A 9,882-nucleotide genomic window follows, 5' to 3' on the forward strand; every position below is an offset into this window, starting at 1 on the left:
AAATAAGAATGGTGGGGGCCCAGGCCAGGGATACAAGCAAGCAGAAGGCCGCCAGTGTCTACCACAGAAGTGTTTAATGTTCCATGGTGTAACAGACCCGTTAATCATCCACGGGCTGTACATTCTCATGACGGAGCCCTCCCCGCCCCCAAGAGGGAGGCAGAGGCAGGGGTTGGGCCCTATGAGGCATGGTTCTGTGTGTGCCCATGTGAAATGGGCGGGGCGTGACATTTACACAGGAGAGAACCACAGACACCCATGTGAAGAGACACGAAGGGCACAGGTGACCGAGGGCCCGGGAACCGCCCGCCCCCCCAACCTCCCCCCCACCGCCGTCCATGCATGGCTGAATCCACGAGGAACGTGAGCTGGATGGCGGAAGTCACATGATAATGGGCTCGGGGCTCCTGGGAGCAGAACAGGCCCAGGGCAGAGGGACAGACCTGAGCCTACCCGTGAGAACTTGAGTGTGCAAACCTGTGCACAGGTGTGAGAACAGGCTCCAGGGCAAGTGTTTAAGGAGAAGACACACACTAGTGAGACCCACTAGTGGGATTGTGGAGACCCCAGGACAGGTGGGGAGGCCCAGAGCAGCAAGTACAGGGGAGTGGGCGCTCTGTCCCGGGGCTCCTGCAGGCTGGGCAGGGCCAGAGACAGCCTCGGGGGTGAGAGGCCAGAGTCAAGGGCCCTGCGACTGGGAGTCCAAGGTTCTAGGAAGGCTCAGGGCGGGAGGACCCAGCTTCGCCGCAACTGGCCTGGGAAGAAGCCGCAGGTATCAGATGAGCCTCAGGCCTCACTGCTGCCGCCGTAGCCTCTGCTGCCGCCGCCGCGCTCCACCCACACGAGGCGGGCCTGCTCCTGCAGGATGCGGCCGCGCACCACCTTGGCCAGCTCCTCTGCGTGGCCCCACTCATGGGCGGGCACCTGCACCCAGGAGCAGGGCAGCCCCCAGAGCACCTGCTCCGAGCCACGGCACTGCCGCAGCAGCTCTGAGTCCCGCCAGCCCGGCCGGCCCAGCAGACCTCTGCCAAGAGAGGAGTGGGCAGTGGTCAAAGTGGGGGACCAAGACGGACAGGGAGAGAGGGACGAGGCAGGGGGGATATCTGACCCTCCAGACGGGCAAGTGGGGACCTGAAAGGTGGTAGCTGCCTGAGCTGGGGGTGGGAACAAATAAGGAGAGTGGCCGGGGCCAAGGCCGGGGATACAAGCAAGCGGAAGGCCCCCAGTGTCTACTACAAAAGTGTTTAATATTCCATAATGTGCAGCTTCTGACTAAGGGGAAAGAGAAGACGGACAACCCAAGAGAGACAGATGGAGATGGTGGGGAGGGAGGGGGAGAGGCATCCTCCAGGAGGATGCTCTCTGGTCCAAGTGCCCGCACACTGCTCACTTCCCGCTGAGCCACCCACCCCCCTCACCTGACTTCCCGGACGTTCTTCTCGGTCACCTCCACATGGATGACGATGGGGTAGACCTCATTCTGCACCAGCTCCCGCACACCCTGAGCACCCAGCTCCAGCAGGCAGTGCTTCTGCTCAGAGGATCGAGGCTACACTACTCCCGGCCCAGAGACATCAGCCTCCCAGGCTCTGCCCCCAGACAGGTCCCCCATCACACCCTCCCAGGTGCAAGTCCTGCTTCCCCACCCAGAGGGACCCTGGCAGCAAAGAAGGAGCCCAAAAGGAGAGACGGGACCTGGGCCTCCCCCCACCCCGAGGATGGAGCTGACCCAAACCCACCCACCACCCTACAGCTGACCGCCAGCTCCCAGATAGTGGCAAGTTCAAGGACAAGAATGTGTAGATGAGCTGTGGCAGTAGAACACCTTGAGGGGGACCCACAGGCAGTCAACTGTGCCCTCCCATCCAGGTGAGGAAACTGAGGACCAGAGGAGGGAAAGAATTTTCCCAGGGTTGCCCTGGCAGTGAGCAGCACAGCCTGGCTGGCACTCAGATGCTGGCACTCAAGCCCAGAACAGTAGCACCCACTCTGGAGCACCCCTGGGAGCACCCCAGGCCCGCCCCCAGCACCTACCTTCCCAACAGACTCCTGGATGGCCCGGATCCTGCTGCCCAGCCCGGGGATGGCAGGCTGGGCCTTGGGGGCTCCGGGTGCTGAGGATGGGCACAGTTCCTCCCCAGAGAGGCTTTCTGCACAGGGGAACAGAGAGGGAGAGATGGAGTCCATGGGGTCTGGCTGCCGGAAACCCCCCAGCCCTCCCAGGCACACGGTCTCACCTGCGGGGCAAACTTGGAAGTCCAGCCGGGAGCTGGGCAGGTCTAGCAGGTTGCGGATGAGCCGGGGTGCCAGGCACTCAGGCAACAGCACCACAGGCCGCAGGGCAGACACCAGCAGTGGCCGCACCAAACTGTAGGGTCTGAGGCTGCGCTCTGGCTCTGTGGCAGGGGTGGGGCACAGAAGAGATAAGGGCACAGGCAGGCAGGGTAGCAACTCCTCAATACCCCAAAACCCCCACCACCCATCCCTTCCTCAGTCCTGCTCCTCCTACCCGAGTGTGCGCGTGCACGCACACACACACAGTAGGACGGTGGCAGTAGGCTCCTGCCTGCTCCTCTGCCTCATCCCTGCCCCCCATAGGTCATTCTCCACTCAGCGGTCAGGCTTTAAAAAGCAAATCCGATCATGTTAACTCCCCTGCTTTCGACACACCAGTGACCTCCCAGATTCTCAGAAATAAAAGCCACCTTCTCCGCATGGGTGACGCAGCCCTGCCTGAGCACCTGGGGAGGCTGCCAGCCACGGACCCCACACCACCAGCCTCCCCTCTCCCTTCAGCTGCCTCCAACCACAGGGCCTTTGCATGCCCTGGAGCCACCAGAAGCGTTAACCCTTGCCCTCCCTCAGAGCCTAGGTCCCACCTTCCCTAGTCCTCAGACAGCAGGGCCCTGGCATGTGCTCCATGGCCTCCAGTTCTCCGCTACACACCTCACACTCTGTGTTCACAGGTGGGATCATCTGATCCCCTACCCACTCATTAGACAGCTGAATGAGGGCAGGGAGTCATGTCCCCAACACCCGACAGAGCTGGTACTCAATACTCACCTGCCGTACCCAACACCCTCCAAGGCCACCACACCCAGCCATGCCTCTATGCCTGGAACGAACTCCTCCTCATCCTTGCAGTCCCCAGTGGAAACTCCCTCTCTTCCAGGAAGTCCTTCCTAACTATCCGCTCCTCTTGCCCTAGATTTGCTACTCCCTCATTTGAGTTCCCTCAGCCCCTTCTCACTGTCTGGCCTAAGGCCTCACCCTACTGCCTCCGGGAATGAACCCCCGCCCCCCACCACACGTGTCACGAGCGCTGCTACACACACACTGCCAGACAAAACAGGCCGGTGTTTGTGCAGACACACAGTCACAGCCACATGCATCCCCGCAGGGTCTCCCTCAACCTTGGCAATGACCAGGGCAGGGGTGGGGCTTGTCTCTCAGGTCCCCAGCATGACTCCCACTGAACCCTCACAACAGGCCCTTCTAGGCCAAAGGAGCCACCCAGACTACAGGACACCCAGCGCAACACGGGATCCAGCTTTGCGCCCACACACTCACCTCCACAGGGCTCCAGCAGCGGCTGCTCTGGGGAGTCCCCTGCGGCCGCTCCCACAGGCTTGGGCCTCACCAGCCGCAGTTGGTCCAGGGCTCTCTTCTTCAGCTGGGAAGGTGCAGGGAGAGAAGAGCATCTGAGAGCTCAGCCTCGCCCCATCAGGGAGAGGAGGAATCGGGACCCCGGGCTGAGTGGGCCCCACTGCCACCGTGGTCCAGGCTTGCCGGAAAAGCCTAGGTCAGCAAAGGTGCCCGCCTCCACCAGGCCCTCTCCTGTTCTGCCCAGCACAGTCCCCCAAGCAGGGGGACTGCACCTGCTGTAACCAACACCCTCCAAGAACACCACACACAGCCATGCCTCGGTGCCTTCTGCCTGGAATGAACTCTTCATCCTCAAAGGTGACCAGCCCTGAGGCCCCAGGGAAGCCAACCCATCCGAGCCTGGTGGAGGAGCCTTAGGTCTACCCCCCAAGTTACAGACAGGGAGAATGAGGCCCAGAGGTCAAGAAGAACCAAATATCACATAGGAGGCCAACTTTAGGGTCTCTGCCAGTGAATTAGCAATGTGGCCTTGGTAGGAAAACTGATAAAACCAATAACAGCACTGATTATACCAATACCGGACTGGTCTCAAATGCCTGCGACATGATGGACACTTGCTAAGCCCCTGAGGGGCCATCTCTCGCCATGGACAGCCTGAGAGGCGGTGCAGCCCCCACATTTTACAGATGAGGGAACAGCCCCAAGGAAGGTTCAGGAGATTGTCTAAAGTCACACAGCTGATAAGGGGCAGAGCTGGGGCTCCAATGCAGGCTGCCTGGCTGGGGTCCTGGCTCTTCCTTTATCGGATGTCTCAGCCTCACTTGCCCATGTGCACAGCAGGACATGCAGCCCAGCCGCCATCCAGGCATTGGAAGAGGGGACGTGCCTGCTGTTTTGTCAAATGCTTACTATGTGCCAAGGTACTCCTGAATACTAGGCATGCTGTATCTCATTTCATCTCTAAACTACCCTGCACAGTGAGCTCTGCTGTTCTATTTTCTGGGCACATACTAGATGACCAATTAAAGCCCCAGGGAAGGAGGAAGGGAGGATCTTCCTAGGTTGCTGGAGAACAGAGTTTGCTAGCTCCCTTTTGGACCCCACCCTTGGGGCTCCCCCTCCCGCTGCCCACCCAGCCATGCTCACATTACTGCGGGGGCCTCGGTGCCGGCTGGAAGGCAGGCATTTCTCCTGAACTTCTAGGAGCTGCTGGGCTCTGTGGGAGAAAGTGGGATCATGTGTGTAGGAAGGAGAGCCCATCATCCCTTCTCAAATGGTGAGAGACAGTGGGAGGAGGGAGAGCACCCCCATCTGGGCATGGCTCCCAGGGGGACCCCATCTCCGGCTCCTGGCTCTGCATTACCTCTGATAATTGGGCACAGTGCCCCGGTCCAGGTCCCGCAGAGTGAGGGGGTCAACCCGGGTGCAGAACCATTCCTGTCTCCGCTTGTACGCCGGGTCCACCAGCCGAAGAATCTCTTGGGCTTTCACACAAAGGGCATGGGGATCTGCCCTCTCGGGCAGGGTGAGGTTGGCACGGATGTAGAAGGGCTCGGCCCCTGGCCCCTTCGCCCAGGCTTCTAGGGCCTCATGGAAGGACTGGCAGGCTAGGCATGGATAAGGCAGGGAGGACAAGAGGAGGATGGTGAGGTCCAGGAGTGCCCTTGGTGGGGCCACAAACGTGGCCCTCTCGAGGCCTGAGCTCCAGGACCCCACCTTCCCCTTCTTAGAATGAGAGACTTAGGTTCGGAGGGGGCAGGCACTTGCCCAAGCCCAGTACCCTCTAGGAGCAGAGCCAGGACTCAAACCCAGGTCTCTGGACTCCTAATACAGTGCTCCTTTCACTGTAAGATGCTTACAAAGGAAGGGATAGGAGGAGGCAGCAGCAGCAGCGGGGAGCTAGGAGAAGGGCAGCTGGGGCAAGGCCAGTCCCTTCTCAGGCCTTTGGTCCCCAGCATGCACCACGAACTAGAGAACCCCTCTGTCAGGCCATCAGCTCCAACTCCCAAGCCAGACTTACCCTTTGAGTCCATCAGGGAGGGGAGTGAGGACCCCTGGTTCCAGAGCAAGGTTTTCTGCTGGGCCTCGGCTTCCAGGCACGCCCCCTCCAGACCAGCAGCTTCCACTCTTTGCTGGGAGAAAACCCAGGCAGGGAGGGAAAGAAGTGAGCCTCTAAGAGTACAGCAGCCCAGGGGCTGGAGGAACACTGGGTGTAGGAGTGATCATGCCTCACAGTTCAGATAGTGCCCCCTCGGGAACTGCCATGCCCAGCCCAGTCAGACCCACTCCCAAAGGATCCCCCAACAACCTGCCCAGCTCATCCAGGTCTTTCCCCACCTGGAAGCACAGGGATGTACTGTGCTGTCAGTTGGCCCCACCTCCCAGCCCACACCCAATCAGACTTCAATTAACCCTGGCTGAGCAGGGCAACTGCAGCTAATCAGTGGGCCCACTTCTGCTCTGGCCAATCCCCAGAAGCTCCGCCCAGTGATCTTGATCCACCAACCAGGGGGTGTCCAGCTGGGGCCAAGGCACTGACTCCACCCCCCAGCTCAGGAGGCAGGACCTCACCTCTCTTGGTTCCATCCTGGCTGACCCAGGCCCAGAGATCACCCTCCGCACCACAGCCCCAGACCATCTGTCCCCATAAAATGACAGTCCATCTGGGCCCTTGTCCTGTGGCTCTGGGCCCCCTGGGGGGCTCCGGCCAGACACTCGGATAGCCAGAGACCTGAGAAGGGAGAAAGGAGATGGGAATTAGAGTCCAATCAGTACTTGGATTTAGTTCAGCATTCTTGGAAAATCACAATGATTCCATTCCCCAAGTATGCCATGACTCAAATCCCCAGGCCTCTTTACATCTTCTGTGCCCTCTGCCTGGAATGCCCTTCCTCACCTTCTCCACCTGGGAAATGCTGCTCATCCTTCAAAGCTCAAGTCACAAGCAGCCTCTCCCCTGGACCCCTAGGCACCCAGTGCGGTGGAGTCTGCCACAGGGGCACTCCAACTTTGCCTTGCCACAGCCCTTTCATTTCTTCCATCAGAACAAACACCTTCAGGACCAAACCTGTATACCGTTCAGCGCTGAATCCCTGGCACCAAACCCAGTCTCTGGTACATAGCAGATGACTAATAAAAGCTTGTTATGCAGCCAGGCGCAGTGGCTCATGCCTGTAATCCCAGCACTGTGGGAGGCCAAAATGGGCAGTTCACAAGGTCAGGAGTTCAAGACCAGCCTGACCAACATAATGAAACCCCGTCTTTACTAAGAATACAAAAAAATTAGCCAGGCGTGGTGGCGGGCACCTGTAATTCCAGCTACTCAGGAGGCTGAGGCAGGAGAACTGCTTAAACCCGGGAGGCGGGGGTTGCAGGGAGCCAAGATCGCACCACTGCACTCCAGCCTGAGTGACAGAGTAAAACTCCATCTCAGAAAAAAAAAAAAAAAAAAAAAGCTGGTTATGCTCACAGTCTGGTATGGGAGGTCGCCATTAGCACGTGGCACAGATCTGAAGGTGGTTACAGCCAGCAGTGGAAGCAGAGAGGAGAGCCTTCCCACGGAAGAAGTGCCTGGGCTATACCCTCGTGAAGAACAGAAGCACTTTGGTGACAGATGGAGGGAACGGAGTTCCAGGCTGAAGGAATAAAGTAGAGCAAAGGTATGGAGGACAGAATACAGGATGTGTGGAAGAACTAAGTAACAGTAGTAGCAGCGGGCACTTCCTGGGTGCTCTCCATGCGCCAGACACCATGCCAAGCTTCTTGCCCTAATTCTCGTTTCACATCCGGGGAAGCAGCTGCCAGAAAAAGCAAACTGGAGCCAGCCTTTAAAGGGCATGGAACAGAGGTGTCTGGTATTCCTCCCATGGGCAGTGGGACCACTGACAGTTAAGATGTCACCAGAATCCCCATCATAGTAGGCTTCTGTCTGTCTCTGGATGAGAAAAGGTGAGGCCTTGGGACCAGGCTCAGAGAGAAGTGAACCCCAAGTTCCCTGCCAGACCCCGTGGCCTGGAGGAGGTGGGGGGACCAAGGTTGGCAGGTGTGCCGACTGGAGAGGCAGCGGGGCAGAGTCTCCTCCCACCCCAGCAGCTGCAGCCCAGACACAGCTGCACTGCCCCCTGCTGCCAGCCTGGGGAGGGCAAGGCTGCAGGGAGCTTCACCCAATTGGCATGGCTGTAGGGAGCAGCCCCGCCCCCTCAGGTAAGACACAGAGCCAGGCATGGGAAGCAACGTTCAGCACACCTTGTGGCTGCACAGAGGTGACCTGGAAAGGGGGCGGGCCTGAGACCCAGCCTGGCTATGCTGGCCGTGGTTGCATGGCTGGAACACACGGTCCGCTCCAAACCCCAGCACAAACTGCACCCTAACTTGGGCAAATGAGCCAGCTGCTGAGCGTCAGTTACCGCATGCATAACACAAGGCTGACAATGGCACCCTGGACCTCTGTGGGTGTCGGGGGCACATGACGCAAATAAAAGATAATGCAGGGAGAGGTGGAAACCAGAGGGCTCTGGGGCCTCCACACTGCAGGACCGGCCCTTAGCGGGTGCTGACATTTACTGGGTTGTGGCTGGCGCAGCTGGATAATGTGATACGAGAGAAAGCAGAAGGCTGCCCCCCCCCCCCACCGCCGCCCCGGTACATCCCATCGTCATCTCGGGACGCTTTTGTTCCAGGTGTGTGCACTGGGTTTCCCTGCGGGTTGTGGTCAGACAGTCTGAGAAGAGCAGCACGCAGTGCACCAGCAGGAACGCTGGGGTCAGACGGCCGGGCTGCTCAGCTGCTGAGCCTCAGCTCCACCTACTTCCCATGGGCAGCTCTCAGAACAGGGCCCAGCAGACTCTAAGTGCTCAGTCAAAACTAGACATTTACTGGAATCAGGTGTGATTCATAACAAATCACCTCTCTCTCTCTCTCTCTCTCTCTCTCTCTCTCTCTCTCTCTCTCTCTCGCCTCAGTTTCCCCACCTGTTTTAAATCCCCAGACCACTGACCATCATGGACTCCCGGACCAGAGCCCAGTGAGCAAAGGCACCCAGGCTCTGCTGCCAACCCCACCCCACCCACCCCCTACTCGCTCCCTCTTCCACCCACGTCTCCTCTGCAATGGAAGCATCAAGGCTGACCTCAGCCTTGACTTCAGGCCTTCAGGCTCTTCTTGACAACTCCTGCAGCTCCCTGAAGACCCAGCTCAGGCGTCCCTCCTCCAGGACGCCCCTACCAACATCCCCAAAGGACCAGTGACTTCTCTGAGCCTCCACAGACAGGGATACCCGCTCCCAGCACTCCTCAGGGTCTGCAGAGCCCACCTGGGGTTTGCCAGGAGCAGGGTCCAGAGAGGGTCCCTCCCACCCCAGCCTCAGTAGACAAGCAGGAGGGGTAGAGAAAGGTCACGGCAGGGAGAGGGGCTGCCTGCTCCCCACTCCCAGGACTGGCTGACCAGCTGGCTGCCTCCACGCCTGTCTGTGGGTGCTGAGAAGCACGGCATCCCTAGCCAGCAGGTGATGGCTCCCAGCCCCTCCCCAGTCAGGTCAGGTCACAGGCACACAGGAACAGCTAAGTCTGCCAGCTCGGCCAGCTCTGAGCAGTAATGGGCCACATGGCCTCAGTAAGTGTCGCCCAGAGCCCTGTGGGAAGATCTCTGAGTAGTCTGCGTGCCTGCTTGGGACCAGGTGAGGGACCTGGTGCTGAGACTGACGCATGCCACACAGATCACCTCCATCAATCCTCCTGACAACCCGAAGGTTGAGGTAAGGGAAACTGAAACAGGAAAGTTAATGGCACAGCCAGGGGGCCGTGGAGCCAGGCAATGACTTACAGTAACCCTCTCTTTGCAAGGAAGGTGCCAGAGATCCCCTGGGGCCACGTGACCGAGCAGGGGCAGTGGCAGGGCTATGCTGGGGAGACGGCACCCCGAAACCCCCCAATGCTCTCCATGCCGTGCCCCCTCTCACCCAGCACCTCACTTGGCTCATATGCTCTCCCTTGCTGTCCCTCACCCAGCTATCTGTCAGCCGGACCCCGGCCTGCCCCAGTCCCTGACTATCCATCATCCCCTCCCAGGCTCCAAGAGCTGGAAAGGGCAGGGCAGAGAGGCTAAGGGCAAGAGATGAGCAGAAAATGGGAAAGAGGAGAGAAAATCGCCAGCATGGTGCCCAGCACACAGTGGGCACACAACAGGCAACACAGCTCCAGCAGCCCGGCGCACAGTGGGCGCACGACACAGGCGCGAGAGCCCCAGCAGCCCGGCGCACAGTGGGCGCACGACACAGGC

At 59.5% G+C, this 9,882-nt stretch overlaps 1 protein-coding gene across 1 annotated transcript in view; it reads right to left on the minus strand.

The window, feature by feature from the left end:
* Window positions 1–670: 670 nt before the first annotated feature.
* Window positions 671–9,882, minus strand: part of CARD10 (caspase recruitment domain family member 10) — a 28,182-nt gene continuing 18,970 nt past the window's right edge. Inside the window, exons 12-20 of the mRNA XM_017508935.2 lie at window positions 6,178–6,337; window positions 5,627–5,738; window positions 4,970–5,213; window positions 4,753–4,822; window positions 3,571–3,673; window positions 2,238–2,396; window positions 2,035–2,150; window positions 1,419–1,531; window positions 671–1,024 (exon numbers count right to left, since the gene is read on the minus strand). Of these exons, the coding sequence (XP_017364424.2) occupies window positions 787–1,024; window positions 1,419–1,531; window positions 2,035–2,150; window positions 2,238–2,396; window positions 3,571–3,673; window positions 4,753–4,822; window positions 4,970–5,213; window positions 5,627–5,738; window positions 6,178–6,337 (1,315 nt within the window). The 3' untranslated portion in view covers window positions 671–786. The remainder of the gene's footprint in view (window positions 1,025–1,418; window positions 1,532–2,034; window positions 2,151–2,237; window positions 2,397–3,570; window positions 3,674–4,752; window positions 4,823–4,969; window positions 5,214–5,626; window positions 5,739–6,177; window positions 6,338–9,882) is intronic.

This window comes from Cebus imitator, unplaced genomic scaffold, assembly GCF_001604975.1.
Source record: "Cebus imitator isolate Cc_AM_T3 unplaced genomic scaffold, Cebus_imitator-1.0 Scaffold404, whole genome shotgun sequence".
NCBI classification, from domain to species: domain Eukaryota; kingdom Metazoa; phylum Chordata; class Mammalia; order Primates; family Cebidae; genus Cebus; species Cebus imitator.